This window comes from Pyxicephalus adspersus, chromosome 10 (assembly GCF_032062135.1).
Source record: "Pyxicephalus adspersus chromosome 10, UCB_Pads_2.0, whole genome shotgun sequence".
NCBI lineage: Eukaryota > Metazoa > Chordata > Amphibia > Anura > Pyxicephalidae > Pyxicephalus > Pyxicephalus adspersus.
The window spans coordinates 52,390,184-52,409,200 of NC_092867.1; the positions used below are offsets into that span (position 1 = coordinate 52,390,184).

The window sequence follows — 19,017 nt, forward strand, 5'->3', positions numbered from 1 at the left end:
GATGTGGACAGATTATCATTTCTAGACAATATATGAGAATGAAAGTAGTAAAGGCATGTTTACAGATCTCTCCAGCAATCCAACAAAGTGTGATGTTACAGAAAGTTGAAGAGGAAGTAGTTTATCCAAGATTGGATGCAAGATGGTATTTGGATCTATATGAAGAAGATGGGTGCTCAAAGATATGTGTGAATGATATTCAATAAATGAGTGAAGATACAAAACCCTTCTAGCTACATCATCACTCACCAAGCTGCATTTTGTGGATAGCTGGGAGAAAGATCTGGGTATGACATTTACTCACTCACAACAGGGGTTTATGTTACATTTTAGCCATAAGGCAACTAGATGTACCAAATACCAGGAAAACCAATTATAAACTGCTCACACCTGTAAAGCACACAAAAATATTTCTTCAGGAAGGCCCAACCTTGTGGCGGTGTCACACTGCTCCATATTTTTTGTGATTGCCCAGTCCTTACCAAGTTCTGGAATTAAGTAGCTGACATGATATTTAAATTCACTGTGGTTGATATCTACGGGAAACCAGGGCTAACACTGTTACACGTGGCGGATTTTACCCAAAAACGATTTAAACAATCCCTGGTACGCCATCTACTAAATGCTGCAAAGGCATGTATACCAGTTTACTGGAAAACAGATACTCCACTGACTGCTGGCTAATGGCTATGACGTGTGGCAGACATCTATGCTTTGGAAGAAATGATGGTGACCGGAGACGGAAACGCAAAGAAATTCACACAAACATGGTTTTATTGGATAGAGTTCAATACTTTCACAGAATACAGTTCGATTCTATTACAAAAGACCGCCCCTGACTACAAGGAACTGGCCACTCAGAGCCACTCAATGATGGCATAGCCCAACTACGAGTGAAATCAACACGCGGCCCCGATACCTCATGCATTCTCCCACCCCCACCCCTTTTTCTCATATCTTACCATACCAACTTCACTTCTTTTCTATGCCCTCTTACTGCTCTATTCTGTCTTTCCTACTCTACAAATAAACTTTTTTTAAAAGAAATAAGTTGAGACATTTTGGATGGAGACAGTATTATGCAAGTGTTCTCAAGATGATGTTATAATTATTGTACCAATAAACATTATGAGAACTTTGTTGGGAATGAAAGGCATTGGATGGAAAGGAATTGGCCTCCATAATCTGCCCTAAAACCAGGTGATCCAAACATTCTACATGAGCCAGTTGATAGAAAGAATATTATATTCCCGCCTCTGCACATGAAACTGGGTCTGATGAAGCAGTTCAGAATGAACATTTCATCAGGACAATGTCAGAAATCGAAAAGAATGCTTGGTTATCATTCAAAGCCATTGTTAAAGACTTTCTTGAAGTCTACATTTCCCTGTAGAAAGTGCACACCCTTGAAATTGCATTAGTTCATCTCCAAAACATGTCTGTTGATGGATCCACCACATCCAATAATATACAAGCAAATAACAGCATGCTTAAGGAAAAAATTTCAGAAAGGGTTTTTTGCCAACAGAAAACAGATGCAGTACAATCAGATTTTTTAGGGTCTGTGGTAAGAACAGGCCCATTCACAATAGGTATCCATTGCAACAAAATACAAAAAAATGCATGGAGTAATATCTATTGCAAATTAGTTCCAACAATCCTTTTGACAACCAAATCCCGTATGGTTCGAAATAATTGTAGTGTTTCTGCTTACTCTGCATGCTGTTTATGCAGTACAGTACCCACAGCTCAGTAAAGTGCCCACATCAACGGAGATTGATACTGGCAAATAAAATTGTCTATAGCATATAAACATTCCCAAAGCAAAATAACATGCCCACAGCAAAGGAAAGTGCAAACCCATTGCTTCCTACTACACTACCAACCTGTAGCCGCCCTCAAGAAGCCACAGTCATTCTGAGTAGAAAGTAGCCAATCCATAGAAGGTGAAATTCACACATACTAACATGAGACATGCTGACATGTTTTCCTAAGGAGGGAACATTTTGGTGACTACAATCCAAGCTCCACAGGATTAAGCAGAAGCAGAGTAGTAACTTAAAGTGCAGATAACTGGCATTCAAATGTATTGTGCAAATGTAGGTGAATTTTAACTATTGTTGATTTAGTAAAAGAAAAGAACATTTTCACTTTTTCTATAGTGAATGTTCACAGGGAATGTTTCCCTAAAGTGTCCTTAATGTATAGTGGGGGGGTGATGGGAGAAATCACAGTGTCCAGTAGGTAATATGCTTTCCTGAGAGATAGCAGCAGTGCCCAAAGCTTTGTTAAGAGAGTTTCAAATTCAACATCTGCTAAGTAGGTAGGTACTCCCCTTTTCTGAGCTAATACATCTCTCCATTTTATAAGATAAACTCCAGGATGAGATGAAAGACACAAAATAATAATCTCTATAATTATTACTACAGCATGAAATGTATTCTCATTGCATTGTCCAGTCACTGGGGACAATCAAGTAGTGGTGCATTGCAGCCAGCAAGAATCTGATCTGCTATCCCACCAGGAAGGGTTGGTTTGGTGTTAAGCTTTCCAATCATGTGCAAGAAAATATATACTTATATATTTTAAATTTCCATTGCACTGAGTATTCAAAGTAAATTAAGCTTTACCTTTTACACTATGCCAAGTGAATGTTACATTTTTTCCATTTGTGGAATACCTGTCTGAAGTTTAATCAAACATTGAGGACAAACAACAATAGGTATTTTTAGCACAAACAGATCAAACAAGAGAAATCTTTTGGAGATAGATAAAAATTATATAAAATATATTAGACATATCACAACCCTGTAACTATTTACATATTATGTGTACACTGAAAACTTAATTACACTCAAAGAATAAAAAACAATACTCAGATGAACAAGCATTATATATAATAAACTCAAAATGACAGATCCTTTTTAAAGGCCCAAGATGTTATAAAATGTTTTCCCATCTCTTGCCTTAAAGAGTTGTCATTCCTGTGGTAAGTTTTGACTCACCTCCTGCACAAACGCTGGACGGCTCAGCAGCTAGGATCTCAATGCAGGACTTCTTTAGGATCTGAAAGAAGATGCAGTTCTCAGTTGGCATGCAGAAGAGAGAATGATGTGCCAGGTAGCCGCTGTTATTACAAGGTAAAGGTCTGTTTCTTTCTCTACTCAAGAAAACAGTTTAACCCCTAAATGACATGCAGATTTACCAAATGGCAAATCAGGAGTATAAAAATTCTAGATCTATTTTCAATGTGTCTGGCATCATGCTGCATGGCATACAGAATTTATAAGCAAACTACTTTTGCTAAATTTCTTTCTTGTGAAATAATCCTTCAATGTTGTGACAATTTTTACAAGGTTCATTAAGGGAAGTTTTTGCAGCATCCTATTAGATTAGTAATTATAATATGCTTTGATATATATTTATGTATATATATATTTTGGCAATATACATAAAAACTGGTCAAAAGTAAAAACAGAGTGGGTGCTGATCACCTGACAACAGAAATGAAAAAATAAAAATATAATGCTACTAAATGTCTCAAGAGAGAATAGAATATTTGTGTATATACTTATGTGTGACTAGGGTAATTATGTTACATTCAGCAGACAGACATGTAACATCATATGTTTAGATATAAATGTATCGCCTGTATTAAATACACATCATAATATCATAATATAAAATGTTAGAGTTTCCCAATAAAAAACCTTTACATCTGAAAGTTTTTTTTGTTTTGTTTTAGATAGAATATCAGAATATTAGAATCCCTGTTTTACTGCTATCCAGGGCTCTGATAAAAAGATTTCATTTTTACTGTTTGAGATGGAAAATGATTTTTGTCTCCGTCTCCATCTTGTTTGTAGCCTCCATTTAGTTTTAGAATCATCCTGCAAGATATACCCAGTCTTTACCCCAAATATTGGCTTTAATATGCAAGGCCTGATTCATACATTTTCCTATTGAATCCAATGTGAAAATGTGTGAATTTTTGGTAAAAAATAAATAGAATATAAATAATGAATAAAAAGTGTTTTTTTTTTACTTAAAATTTGTTTATTAAAATTTCAGCTTTCCTATGAAAACGTACTTAACTTCCTAATGCTTTTAATTAGGTACAGAAGTACAAAAGTACAAAAAAACAGCCCTTTTGTGGATGGAGGGTTGTCAGTCCTCCCACTCCTCCCCCCTCTATGTCAGATTTGTTCAACATAAAATCAATTAATTCTTTAGTCAAACTAGGAGAGCTCTTTGAAGATGTTTAGGGATAACTAGAAGAGCTCTTTGAGTGGTTTTGGACAGCTTTGAATTATTGATTTGTTCTTATCAAATCTTTGTAACATATAACATACCCAAATTCATTGTTAAATTTAACAGAACTAAAGAAAGCAAATATTAGAAGTTTGCTGTAAGAGTTTACATAAATATTATAGAGTCTTCATTGAAACTAGTTGCATGGGCTGTTCTGGTTGTAGTATTTAAGTATTGGGTAAATCCTTATGTAAGTACAAATTGCTCTAAGCAAGCAAAAAATACACTGCATCAATCTCTACTTACTGAATCAATTACTCCTTGCAACGATTGAAATCCACCCACTACTGGAAACACATGATCAATACTGTCTGCAATGGTTGCAAGCTGAAAAAAACACACACGCACTTTACAATGTTAAAATAAATAAGCATGCACAAAACATTTGCATTCTTTCCACCTCAAGGTAACCCTTAAAAGCAATTGGTGGTCAGAATTACAGTATATGTAGTAGTAGTAGTAATGGCTCATGCAAGTGGCATTGACCTAGGAACTAGGTAGGCACCATCAATCTGGAAGCTGGAAGGTCAGCCAACCACAGCTCAAGGGACTCCTAGCAAACTCTAGGGGAACTCTAGGGTTCCCCTGCCCCTTGGTTGAGAATGGCTGATCTAGATTGTTATATTATGTTGCACGGTTACAAAGAAACATGCAACATCATTATGACATCTTTGTTTTCCTAATAATTTTTAAACAGAAAAATATTGCATATGGGGTGATGAGTACAAGTCCAGTACTCTAAGGTTGTGTCTGTTTTATTGCCGTGCTGGAAATACAGATGTGAATAGCAGGATCTCCGATTACATAGTGTACAGATACAGCTGAATGCCCCAAAGGATGGACACTCCCATTTAGCTTTTATATTAGGCTAAATGCACTAAACACAATGAAACATAGGCTGTAATAAAAATATAAATATTCTAAATATATTGTATTTCAGTTTAGCAAATTTAAGCCAAGAGTCCCATCTAATCTTATTGAAGAACTAAATCAAGATGCAAAGAAAATTAGCACCTCCAGCTCCCTCAATTTGAGTATCTTGGATGGCCAATAAAGAGATTGTAAATGGAGTACCTTTACTCCAGTCTGCTTAATTATTAAAAAGGTAATTAGGAACTTACAAGAAACAGTTGTAAGAGTAAACAACATATAAAGAGACCATGTTGCTTTCTCATGAGACTATATACATATATATTGCACATTAGATATGCTATTAAACTGTAAAAGCTTCTCTCCTGTGGGATGCCACTATTTTAGAAATTATGAAAGTAGCCCCAAAAAAGATTTCATAGCATCATCATTACACAGTGCTGAACATTGAATAGGGGTGGGAAATGACAGACAGATACAGACAGTGACACAGGAGGAGGAGAGGAACCTGCCCCAAACAGCCTAAAATCTAGGAGTTGGGGGAAGTATCACACAATAGGAGGGGAGATATGGAGTGGTGGGAAGTAGTAAAGGTAGAGACAGAAGAAGATGGGTAGGTTCGAAAAGATGGGTTTTTTAAATGAGCAGATGACTCGGAGCTGTTACTCTGTAGTATTTCCCATCACACCTCCCCAGCGACAACTTTTCTTTTTGGTTTTGTATGGATGGAGAAGCTGTGCCAAGACAGAGTAATTAAACACTTCTGAAAGAGGAGAGGGCTATGCCAAGTAGCAAAGGACTTTTTAAAAGAATTGGCAGTTGGTGACAAAGCATTTTTAAATCATAGGAAATGATAAACTATAGATTTTGTAAAAACTGTCCCCTAAATAACAAAACTAGTTAGGTGGCACCGGTCGTCAAGGATGCACAGGGCACAGGAAACATTGAAAGCAGATATACAGCAACTCAGATATCGCCATTGAAGCAATCCATTTCAACAAGAAGTCTTTTAGGAATACAAACGAACAAAAAAGGCCAATATTCTGATTTGGCATCACATCTCAAATCCTTTTTAAATTATGTAAGGTTAGGGTAACGTAATTATTTGGGATTTGATTTGTGTGAGTGGTAGGGGAAGTACCTTGTTCGTTGTTTCCCTTGTTTATTAATATGAGGAACACAAAACCATAGACCTCATAAAGGGTTCTAATGAAAGGAAAGAATAGGGAGGGGGAGGGGTTGCCTGTGGAGAAGGGTCATGCTTTTACCTCATTTTTGGGGTCAGAATGACCTAGTGGAGTGGCCCGGCATGTATTGAGGAGCAAAATCTCCTCTAGGTGTGGGCTTGGAGGATACAATGTAGCAATTAGCTGGTGGGATCCCGGCTTCTCAGCTGTGTGCTGGTATATAGTCTTTCACCTATCCTCTAACCCCTTAAGAAGCACACCTGTGAAATGCATTGGGCTTTTAGGAATCCTCTACATTTAGAACTCGATATATCCCTAATTCAAAGCACGTCAGGTGGAGCTTTGTTAGTTACCTAATCAATAATAAAACCATTGTCAATGTATCTGTTTCCTGCACAATAATATATTTATTTACATATGTACATAATATGACTTACTGAACCCCTCCCCCCTTTCCTTCCATTAGAACCTTCAAAGGTCTATGTTTTTTTTATTCCTCTTATTTAGAATGTGGCAAGATAAGCTTTACTGAAGTACATTTTGCTTTTTTGTACAAATAGTTTGCAGAATTTTTAGGCCTCTAGGCTCTCCTTTTATATCTGCTTTTGACAGGCCGGATCCTGTCTCTGTCCATGCAAATCTGCCTCAGAGCCCTGGGCTGCCTCTGTCCCTCTGCTTCATATCATGAATTGTGACTTCAGGAGGGAATTCACATAACAGAGAGTGAAAGCACATCAGAAAGAACAGGAATGAAGGAGCAGCCACGGAGTCTCCTGCAGCACACACAATAATAGGAAGTGGATAGACAAAGCAAGACTTTGAAGTAGGAAAATATGTGACACAGTAATAACAATATTTTATTATACAGAAAAACATTTTCAGGCTATTTGTTGCTAAAGTTAAATATATTTTATGGGAGTGACTTGCTGCAGTTGACAACAAATGATGCCTCATAAATATTAAGAGGGTCATTTCTTAATGTGTTGTGTAAATGTTTTTCTTTATTCGTAAGCTTACACAAGGCTACGTCCCTTCAATGTGGCTACTTTGGCCCAGAGGTGCAGAGCAATGTAATGAGAAACGAAAGAGAGCGATCTCACACTTCCCTATAGCTGGTTCCAGAACTTTTATTTTTGATGGACAGAGCAATGGAAGAATGTAGGTATATAACATCTACAATGAAGAAGGGGGACTATCAGGTGAACCTGTATAATGTAATTCTGAGATACCTGCAAATACTTGTGATAGTCTTCAGCCTTGTGGAACAGTTGGGTCCATCTAAAACCAGTGTTGAACTGCCACAATCTCAACTGTGGTCCCAACGCCTCTTATTCAAGTTAATAGGATAGTAAATCTTTTCGAGACACAAGTTAATGTGTCTCCAGTGGATTTCATGAAAGTATTTTACAAAATGTATTTTTGTTTCTCATCTATTGTACATTTGGGATGTCCAAAGGCATTCTGATGGTTGGCACAGAAGTACATTAAACAGGCTCAAGAACTGACCACAACTACCTAAACAATCTGACAGTTAAGACTGGAATTAGAAAAAAAACACTCCCCAGAAAAAAAAGTCACTTCCACAGCCATATAATTAAGAAACAGGAAATGTAATGAAGTTCTGGGGTTGAATTTACCGAGTAGCAACACTGGAGATAGACTCAACCCTCAGAATGCAAAAATGCAGACCCCTGCCTCAGAGGGAAGTTTATGGGTTCCCCAGCAGGTACCTGCTAAATCTGAAAAAAAGAATAAGCCCTGATTTTGGACTGAATCCTAAATTAGGAACACAATATGAACAGAAAAGACCAAATCTCAGAGCATGGAGCTTGAGAAAAGCTCTTTAAAAGCCAATAAGCCAAACAGGAACAAAATGTAAAGAAACATCAGCCAAGAAACATAACTTCCACATTATCCCATATAGTCCTAGGGAACAGGTAGAGCCCAGAAACTCTACACATGGTTCAGTCACAAAAAATTGGTACCAAGTGGTGGGGGCACAAATTAGATAATCTAGGAACATTTAAGAACAGCTAACACTGGCTTAACCACAGGAAGAGAAAGAAAACACATGGACTATGACAAATCTGCTTATCAAAACTATATTGACAGGACAAGCAGGGAAGCCCATCAGAGTAGTCCAAAAGGCCCGGGACTTAAATTAAACGAAGGTCACACTTTGTTGATCAGTATATAATCCTTCTGCAGGTGGGAGAAAACCTGGTAAGTGACTTTCTTTGCCCCCCAACTGAGTAGGACAGAAGGAGGATAAATAACTTGGGATAAATAGATTTAAATTTAGGATTTGTCACCAGAACAAGAATAAAGAGACACTTATTCTGGTAATAACTGTGAAATAGAGGATTATTTTCAGTTTAGAGAAGCGTACTCCCACTTTCTATGTATTCAGATCAGAAAATAAAGCAAAATCTCCCAAAAAGTACATAGCAAAAATCCTGATAGCAGTTTAAAACATTTTCTACTCTATCAAAAAATGACCAAAAAGATAGCTTTATATGTACTTTAAGGATTATTCTAAGAATTACCCACCAACCACAACCAACACTGGAGGGTCCAAGCAAAGCCAGGCTCCTAACGCAGTGTTCTCCCCAGCCCCTTTTAGCTGGGCGCACCACCCGGCAATTTTCAGCAACCACCCAGCTGTTTTTGGGTGGTTACTGAAGAGTTTGGTCACAAATCTGGGCTTCCTACAATTTCTTTCCACCCAGCTTAAGAAAATTTCTGGGTTGAGCACTGTAAAGGGTCAGGCTCCTAAACATTGAAAAGCATCCAGGATAGAAAAGATTGCCGAGTTGTGCTTCAAAACTGGATACCATACATATTGCATTATTTCTTCTTTGCAGCCTGAATGATCCTGAAATGGGCTTGCACTGCTTCCAGTTGCTACAATGTATCCAATGTTTTATTAAATGCAGGGACAGGTTTAGCCAAATGTGCCTAAGGATAGAAAAATATGAAATCGGGGCTGCACATACACAGCATTTCAGCTTTTTGAACCCCTTGCTATTCTGTCAAATGGGGCCCTAAAAAAAGGGGAAGCCTGCTGGGAGATAGCACTGCATGGTGAGCTGTTTCCACACGGGTTAAACATTGTCAGTTTGAGACTGTTCAATAAATGTTAAAATCCTAATAAACTATTCGGTCCGTGACCATGACTGTGTTTTTGATTTTGGCCCCTTAAATGTTTGGGTTTGACATTCCAGCCTTAGTAAATAAGGTAAGCTTTAGTGATTTCAACCCTTTAATCATGTTCAAACAAAATGTAGACAGCAGGGCCCAGTAACATAGAATAACATTTTGCCACAGCCTGGGAAAGAGGGAGGGGTGACAGTAGTCCCCAACCCCCAGTATATGTACAACTTATATATGTATATGTACACTGCTCTGCAATTCTTAGCAGCTCGGCCTCCTGTCAGCACACAAGCTGAGAATAGCAGAGCAGTGTAAGAGAACTAGTTTGCTGACAGGTAGTGGAGCTGCTGAGAATGGCAGAGCAGTGTAAGCATTACATATATTGCTCTGTCATTCTCAGCAGCCTCCTGTTGTCACACTGACTAGCTGCAGAGCAATGTAAGGAAAACTGACTGCTGCCTGTGCTCTTACCTTCTGTCATCTGCAGCCCCTAACTCGCATACTGGCATTGGTCTGTGGCCCGGGGGTTCAGGGACCCTTGATATAGAGCACCTTTACCCTAACATTCACATTTCTTTTGCTAATTAAACAGTCTAAACTTTTTTAGTTCATCAATCTCAATGTAACTTTGTTATCAAGCCACATATTGGATGTACACTCTGTAAATTCAACATGATTGAAAAAGGATGGGTTTATTTGCCCTGTACAAAAATAAAATCTAGGAAAGTGGATTATCTATTACTGACAAATATATAAATGCTTGGACCATTTCAGGTACCTACTTGAGTTTCATTAAAGTCTTTTACACCAACACAGTAAACAATAGCACCCAAGCTCCGCGCTCTTTCGGCCTGAAACAAAGACAAATATCTAGGATTGATATAGATAAAAATGTGTACAACTTATAACAATATTAACACTGAAAAGCAGGAAAAAATGAGCCCCAAACCTATATTGGTTTTTATTCTTAGTTTGTATACGAAAACCTAAAGATTGACAGTTTCAGCAAATCTTTCAGCTTTAGCTTTCATTAAATTTCCAGCTGCAGTCTAGAAGGGCTGAGCACAAAAATGTAATAGTAATAGCTGCAGCTGAGAAATAAGGACACCATTAGAAACATCATGTGAAAAAAAGGACATACTCTTGCTCCACCCTACTAAAACCATTAGGAATTAATACACATAAATACACATTACTATAAAAATTACACATAAAATTATTACTTTACTTTAAGTTCTTTTTTATGGTAGTACTTATTCCTGAGACTGACATTTGAAAAACCAAATGCAAATATTTAGAGGTTGAATTTAAGGTTGCATGTAGTTATTGTAGTCATTTTAGTAGGTAAAGAGAACTTAATGGTCTCTACAGCTCTAACAATCTTACTATACTGCAAGAGAAGACACAGTAAGTTTTATTTTCTTCTCCATTAGTTGCTTTCTCCTATCTTGCTTGTGCTGCTGCTTTGGAAATACTAAATACCACTTCTTCTAGAAGTTTTGTATTACTGTGTTTTCTTCCGTCACCCCCACATCACTGTTGGATTCAGAGGAAGGCTGCACAAGGTGGGCACCAACTCTATAAAAAGTGTGAAATGCTAAGGAGATGCTTTAGAGACCTGACAGGGTCTCTCCAGCAGACCAAATGGGGACAACATAGAAGGAAAAAAGGATTTCATTTCAAATTGGGGAGTCCCTACAAATCAGGGACAGTTTTGTAACTAAAAAATAAATGAGATATAGCCAGTAACCATTAAAACATGAAAACTTTTTGCACGCCTGCTGGAGTTTGTTTTCATAGTAATCAAAAACATTCTTTAATTTATTCTTATACACTGGATTTTGTTGCTTAGGTATTAATAACTCTTTCTTCAGAAAGTTGGATCAATTGGATCCGATGCTTATAAGTCTACACACAAATTTTAATAAACTTGTATGGGACTACCTGTTATTTAAAAGTGATATCTTTAGTTAGTCAAGAACCCAAGTTAGCCTCTCACAATACTCTGGAATGTACTATTTATCTACAGGACAAAAACAGTTTGTGTGCCTTATTCTCTGAGCTGAAAGGCGTTGTGCAATTTCTTAAGTGGGAGGTACTCAAAAAATAACTGGTCATGAAATTTAACCACCAGTGACCCTTTTAAAGTAAAAAAAATGGCTGGGAACATTATAGTAGCCAAATTATTTAACTGGCAAACCTTTCAATTTACTGTATTCTAAATGAATTTGAACTATAAGGGGCAATTAAAGCCTTTAGTAGAGGTGTAAAAGAAATGTCTTTGTTAATGTAATACGTTTTTTTTTCTTGGTTATATCCAGGTATTGCATTCCCCTGTGTCATTACTGAATGTACTGAAAATTACTAGGTAATTAAACAACTTTATGAGAGACTCCAGGGCCTAAACTATTTGCAGCTTTTAATAACATATCAGATAATTTCACCTATAGCTGGCAGCAATTAAGAACAACAGCTGGCCTCACGTGTGTTAGTAACTTGTCTAATAAAATGTGGAAAAAAATAAGAAACTTTCATTTACTTCTTTTTCTGCATAGTAGAATTGACTTTGCTGAAGTTCTCCATCAGTTAGGGCTATTATGACACTGGCTGCCCGAGCCCCTGTAATGTAAAAAAGACATAGTTAAACTTATCTGGCAATTTATCTGTCATTAAAAATCAACTCAAACCAAAACTAATGCCATAGTTCTGGATTGCCAAAACAGCTAATGGTCTTTTCTCCTACTCTTACTCCAGGTATAAGATTTCCTTGATGAACCTGAACTGAAGTTAAAGAAATAATCAAAAGTAAATCCATTTTTCTTACTGGAGTAGGTCATGTTGAAGAGTCTGTCTTTACCCCATAACTGATTATCTAGCACCTAAAAACATCCCTAGCATCTAACCTACTAACTTCTAACACTTCACATAACTAGTGCTTAATTTCTAACACTTCAACCAACCCCTTACATTTAACATTCTACAAACACTCAACCTGTTCCCTATATCAATTAACCCTTATCCTAAACATAATATTCAACCTAGTAAGTGAAATCAAGTAATGATTAGTTAGCCACAATGCTAACTAACCATATGATTCTACACCATAGTTTCAGAAAGTTCTATTGATTACTTACCTAGTGGTTAAACTTGATGGACTTATGTCTTTTTTCAACCTGACTTACTATGTAACTCCCACAGTTTTGCACCTGAAGATACCATTGTTAAACTTTTACCACCAATACCTACTGATCTATGAGTGGGTAATACTGCAGGCTCTCCAAAATACTTTTTAATCTCTGGCAGCTGTACACCACAAATTGATTTTTGCTTGCATATTCGATTGCTGAAGTAGACAAAGTTTCACCTCATTCAATAAACTAAGTGAATTATCCATTACAGAGTTAATTCTTGTAATTCTTATTGTACTCTTAACACCATACTTTTCTGTATTCAGTATGCTGTATTTAGATTCCTAATATGAAATTACTATAATCATGCCACCAATCCTTTTTTGAACCTGCACACATGCAGCATGGGAATAAACATGCAAGGAGAACACCTAATGAAGAAATACATTACAAAATTTGTAACTACGGTATATAACATCCCATGATAGAATTACTGATATATAGACAGCTATATTCTATGAACTTCAGAAAGTTACAGCAGTGAGCCAACTTATGGGTATATACCCGCACAATATTAGTTGAATTTCTTAAGACAAAATCCGTGCTTAAGTTTCCAGGTCCGCACACGTTAGGAATTATTTGAATTTTTTGTTTTGAACACAGAAGCATCAGGTGTCACAGGTACCCCACAGTAGCTTGGAACACCAAATGCAGAAACATAGGCAAGAACAATTGAAGGATCATCATTCTGATGAATCTCTTTAGGAGATACAAGAATTCCAGTATGTTACCTACCCCCCAAAAAGCTCCAGAATATTATTATATTAGGGAAGATGAAGTGTTTATCACATATATTGTTCAGTTGTTCTTAATAACAAATGTTACAGAAGCTGTAGAAACTTACCACCACTGTTCTCATGATAGATTTGTTCATTTGCCTGGAACAAACAGAGATAATTAACATCTCAGCAACTAAAGCATTACACAATTTGGTAATCATGAATTTAATAAACATATAATTATTCATTTAAATATTATGCATGTAAAGTGGAAATGCCATTAATGACCAAGGTTTAGAAGTAGCTGCCAAAACATCGGATGGCAATAGTTTTCAAGTTTTCAAAGATATGAAACATATGAAAGAGATCAGTTTGAATTGACCTCATCTAGTTCCTAAACAAGTTTAGCTATCAGAGCCTTTAAATAAAAGGGCTGTTTATACATCGTATATTTTTGGAGTGAAAGTTCATTAGGCTTTAATGTTGCCAATAGTAATGTAAAATGGGAAAATTATGGAGAAGAATCTGAGTGGCTTGGTGGACCATAGACTAAGGGAATAATTGTAAATAGAATAATTTAGCAACCAAATATTCACTGCCAGAGTATGCTGTCACTGGGGAAATCCATAAAAACTGTGCTGTTTTATAAAACCATATACATGTAAGGAACTTACCTGTCCTGCAAGACCGCGGTGTCCCTGGGGATCCCAGCCACAGAGGGAGACGCCGCTGTAGCAGGCAGCATGGCCGAGGCTACTGCTCTGTTCGCAGCGTGTCTCTCTCTGCAGGCGAAAGGATCCGTCCTGGCCAAACTACTGTTCAGCCAGGCAGCATCCCTTGCATCCCTTCAGATGTGGTTAATGATATTCCTGCTCTCAGCACTCCTTTGCATGTGCAAAGTAGTGCACGTCCTAGGGGTACTGTGGGAAGAGGTGCGCGTGCTACAATGCGTCCCTCTTGTACCCCCCGAGGGCGTGGCACTCGGCTGCCTCGCCCCGGGGCGGGACATAGTTAGTTTGAATTCCCTGCGGCCAATCCCTGCCCTGACCTCGGATTGTTACTGACCATTCTGCCTGCTGCCAGCCCTGACCTCGGATTGTTCTTGACCCGTCTTTGCCTTACCCTCTTGTACTTTTCTTGTTTGGATTTAACCCTTGCTGTGCTTTATGACACTGAATAAAGCCTGATTGAAGGATATCTGGAGTTGGTTGTGGTTTGTGTGCCCAGGCGCATTACAATACAGCTTTAGGGCAAACCTCATTCCACACAATTCATATTGTGCAGATTTGCTTATCCCTAACTAAGACCTACATCTGGCAAGTTTAACCCTAATTTAAACACATAATATTAAGCACTTTACTGCCTAGAAAACCTTAATAAACATAATATAAGTATCTTTTTTCCCCTCCTATAATACAATGTTATTGGGAACCATAAATACAATGATATGAGTCCTCTGGTTTGGCAAGTACATTAAAACAGATATTTACCTTTTAGCTGATGTTTCTGAAAACTCTTACCCATATCAACCACAACCTCATTACAAGTCTGTCTTACAAAGGTTGTAGAGAATTGCAGGTTACTGCAGGTATATGCAGACACCTATGATAATATAAATAGTAATAATATTTATATGAAATGTAGTTGTAGTATGTTGATCCAGGGAGTCAAGCAAATTTCTTTTTTTGGGGGAGGTGCTTTCCTTTATATCTAAGGAATTCCCAGTGATAAAGGTCCTAATATAGATGAATTTATGTATTTAAGAAATGTACATGTATTTAGGAGATGTACTCCATTTAGGATATTAATTCACCTAAAGCTAATACCAGTGGCAAACATGTATGTAAATGATTTAGGAGTTAATCAGAGTAAAAGATGAAGATAAAGGTAATTCATCATCATCTCTTTACACACAGTGGACTTCCTGTCATTCCCAAATTAAAAAATACGATAGCCAGTTTCCAAACCTCACTGGCAGTAAACAGCTGGCATCAGCTACTCTCAAATGCTCACAGGATTTTAGCTATTTCCAATTTGATTAGAGGATTGGTATTCGAAAAACATTTTAAAAACACTTATCAGGGAAAATTGTAAAAACATAAAAAGAGTACATCTCTTAAACCCATGCACATTTCCCATGTTTTATTGCTTTACTCAGACCCCACAAATGCAGAAAAAATATTTTATGATGTACCAGAATTCCATGTTCCATCCATACATTTCGATATAAACCATCTATTTGTTATCGTTGCATGGGGTTGAGTTTTTTTTACATGGATGAGTTGAATTTTTACATGGATAACAATACAATGTTTGCCTTTAATCATTTACAAACTTTTAACATTATTACTTTTTGGTTGTTTCTGAGGATAGTGGATCACTGTGGTATAATTGTTTTCTGATCTACCTAACACAAATCCTCTAGAACTAGAAAGAACATTAAATGCACAGCAAATAGTCATTAACTTTAATTTTGCCTCTCAATGAGGCAGGCAAGAAGTTGTCATATAAAAGACTCAAGTTATGAGTTTCAAGTTACACATTTTGCTCATTGTTATTGCATTGCCTCATTCGATTAGTTTGTGCTGTTGATAATCATACCCACCCTTTTAAACCCTTCATGCATAAATGTATCGCCTCCAGGCACCTCGGATCGAAGAATCTGTAAGCCTTGGCGAATTAATTCTCTGAAAAAAATGAAACAGCAAAACATGTGTAGCTTTTATATATTAGAACAATTACCATCATTATTATATCAATACAATATAGACAGAAACAGTACCTATCTTTCCACCAGAAACAGCCACTTTTTTTTCTAAATTCTTGAACAAAAGAATAGGAAGGGGTGACTTTTATCTCATGTCTGTGGGTAGCTTTGTGTGGACTCAAAGGAAAATGATGCTGTGACATATGATTCAGTTAAAATAGTTTTTTATTTGTAATTATGAAAAAATATCAAGAGTTCCAAATCAATGCATTTTAAAGTTATATAAGAGTTCTCCTTCAGATTTTTATATAGTAGCGCTCTTAGTTACACTTTTGGCTAACTAAAAATAACTAAACTAAAAAAAAATATACAAATGAATTCTCGATACATTTTTTTTTGCAGTAAAAGAAACAAAGTTGGACTCTTTCCAGTGGGTTAGTGTTATCATCCTTACTAAATGTTAGCCACCTATCCAAAGGACCCTGCCCACTCTACACCAGGCATTAGAGCTGCCAAACTACAGCAACCACTCTATATTATTGGAACCTCGAATTGGGAGTCCACGAACCCACTGCTTAAATTATTTGTACACTCATGATTTTGTATATAGTGGATCAACATTGACAGAATTCCTTTCCACAAAAAGGTATTACAAGATATTACAAATATGTCTGAAGACTTGCTATTAGTTGACAATACAGTCAAATAGGATCTTTGTCTACTAAACAATTAAAATGCTTTCTCCAGTAGTACATCCTGGTTACAATTTTCCAGTCAATAAAGTAGGAACCCAAAAAGAAGGTACTTGAATTATCATTCTCATGTCTAGGTTATGTGATTACTTTGTGATTCAGTTTTTATCAAAGCTGCCATGAAGTTTGTTACCTTTTCTCTGTTAATTTCATAATAGTTGTTGCTCGAGATGAAAAGACGATGAATGACATCCTCAGCATGGGACTATTGCAAAAAGCACAAAAATAAAATGTTAGTACGAAAATATTTGTTAGCTTCTATACTAAATGTTGCTGACACAAAAGAGTCCCCAATCTAAGGCTTATATAAAAAACTGAAGAACAGAATTTGTATTATTCCCTACTTTTAAAAACCTGTTTGTCTTTTTATAACAACACTTTCAGAAGCCTGTTTATCATTCAGATACAGATGCGTTTTTCATCTAAATGGAGTACTAATCGCCATTTTCCAGCTCCATTACTTGGCCATAATAGACTTACATTGTGGCAGCTTATCACCACTTTTAAAAGTGTGATTAGCTGTAATAATGGAGTATAGAGTTTAAAATGATGGCAAACATCAGAGTAAATGGGAAAAGAGACATTAATTATAAAAGTGAAAATCATGTTAGGAAATGATGTCTTTTTTTCAGGCTGAAAGCCCTATATGCTCCTAATTACCAAAAGCTTATTTATGGACTTCTGCGCCTCATGGAGTAACAGCTACGAGGAGAGGCTCCCTCTCCCTCGGGATTGTTTCCACCATAATTCGCCCCCCTTCACGCCTGAAACATTGGGCACAGTGCCTACTCACCTACACTGCATCTCTGGATGGATAGATTCGTGGAAGGCACACTGCCAGACCGTTTTTCCACATTGAAAAATGCGAAGGATAAAGACCCCGTCATAAGTCCGGCGACTTAATTCTGCTGAGGATAAACTTTTGACAGTCGGGGATAAGCTTACTCGTTCTAATGATACTATAACCACCATGAGCAAACGTACTGATCACTTAACAGATAAAATAGATAAGCTTGAGAATTATAACCGCAGAAATAACCTCCACATTATTTTAGTGGCGGAGAAGTACACACTGGGACAGTTATATGAACTCTTCTCTGCAACTATACCATCCCAATTGAGGATTTTTAAGCCATACCCGGTGGACAGTGCCTACTGTTTGGGACAGCAACGCAAAGATAACAATAACCCCAGGCCCATAATTGTCCAGTATCAAGATTATACTGACAGATCAGGTATCTTAAAAGCTTATAGAAGCCAGCGCGACCTGGGGTGAGGGGGTGAACCTTTTGGTTTTTGCAGATTACTTAGGGGAAGTTTCTCAGAAGAGGAAACTATTACAAGCTCTATGCTCAACCCTTCACCGCAGACAAATACGGTTCTGCCTTGCAAATCCTACCACTCTACATATCGTAATTTCCAAGGAGCCAACCATGTGCTTACCAATCACAGAGAAGCAGAGGCTTTTCTACAAAATTGTTTCTCATCCTGTGAACCAACGCAGGATGAGACATCTGAGAAATCGTCCATTGCTCCTGATGAATGGCACAAAGCCCTGGAATCGCCTAACTCTGTGACATCCACCAAATCGTCCAAAAAAGCAGATCGAGTGCCTAAAACTCCTCACACTCACACCAAATCCCACAGGGATAAATCAAGGATGATATGGGTTATTCTACAATCTTTATATATTCCAGCAACAGCTTAGGAAATATTGTTTTTTTCTTTTTCATATAATCCACTGGACACTACTACCCGGGTGTGGACCCGCACTATATTGCACTGGTTTACTTGGTTTCCTGGAGGAAAAAAAAGTTCCCTAAAAGAAATGTTTTATTGGGTGTACTTTGTTGCACAACCCACTATCCTATTTTATCCTTTCTTGCTGATCTTGAACTTCAATTTTTTGCTTCATTGGACTATCACTACTGATCTTTACCAAAGATGATCCACCTTTGCCTCGAAGTATCGCTCTTTTGACAATCTACCTGTTGTGGCAAGTTACTGAGCAGCGATATTGGGACCTATGTATAGATGACTCTCATGGTCAGGTCAGTATGTGCATGTGTACTACTAGATTAAGGATTGCAATATTGTGGTTACCCGTATCAATTTTGATGTTATTGTACG

General features: G+C 37.2%; 1 protein-coding gene across 1 annotated transcript in view; it reads right to left on the bottom strand.

The window, feature by feature from the left end:
* The window catches only part of ANTXRL (ANTXR like), a 58,676-nt gene extending 40,817 nt beyond the window's left edge, over positions 1-17,859 (bottom strand). Inside the window, exons 1-8 of the mRNA XM_072423187.1 lie at positions 17,681-17,859; positions 17,021-17,092; positions 16,034-16,115; positions 13,554-13,587; positions 12,061-12,140; positions 10,304-10,372; positions 4,558-4,638; positions 3,006-3,066 (exon numbers count right to left, since the gene is read on the bottom strand). Coding sequence (XP_072279288.1) covers positions 3,006-3,066; positions 4,558-4,638; positions 10,304-10,372; positions 12,061-12,140; positions 13,554-13,587; positions 16,034-16,115; positions 17,021-17,092; positions 17,681-17,859 — 658 coding nt within the window. The remainder of the gene's footprint in view (positions 1-3,005; positions 3,067-4,557; positions 4,639-10,303; positions 10,373-12,060; positions 12,141-13,553; positions 13,588-16,033; positions 16,116-17,020; positions 17,093-17,680) is intronic.
* Positions 17,860-19,017: the final 1,158 nt, after the last annotated feature.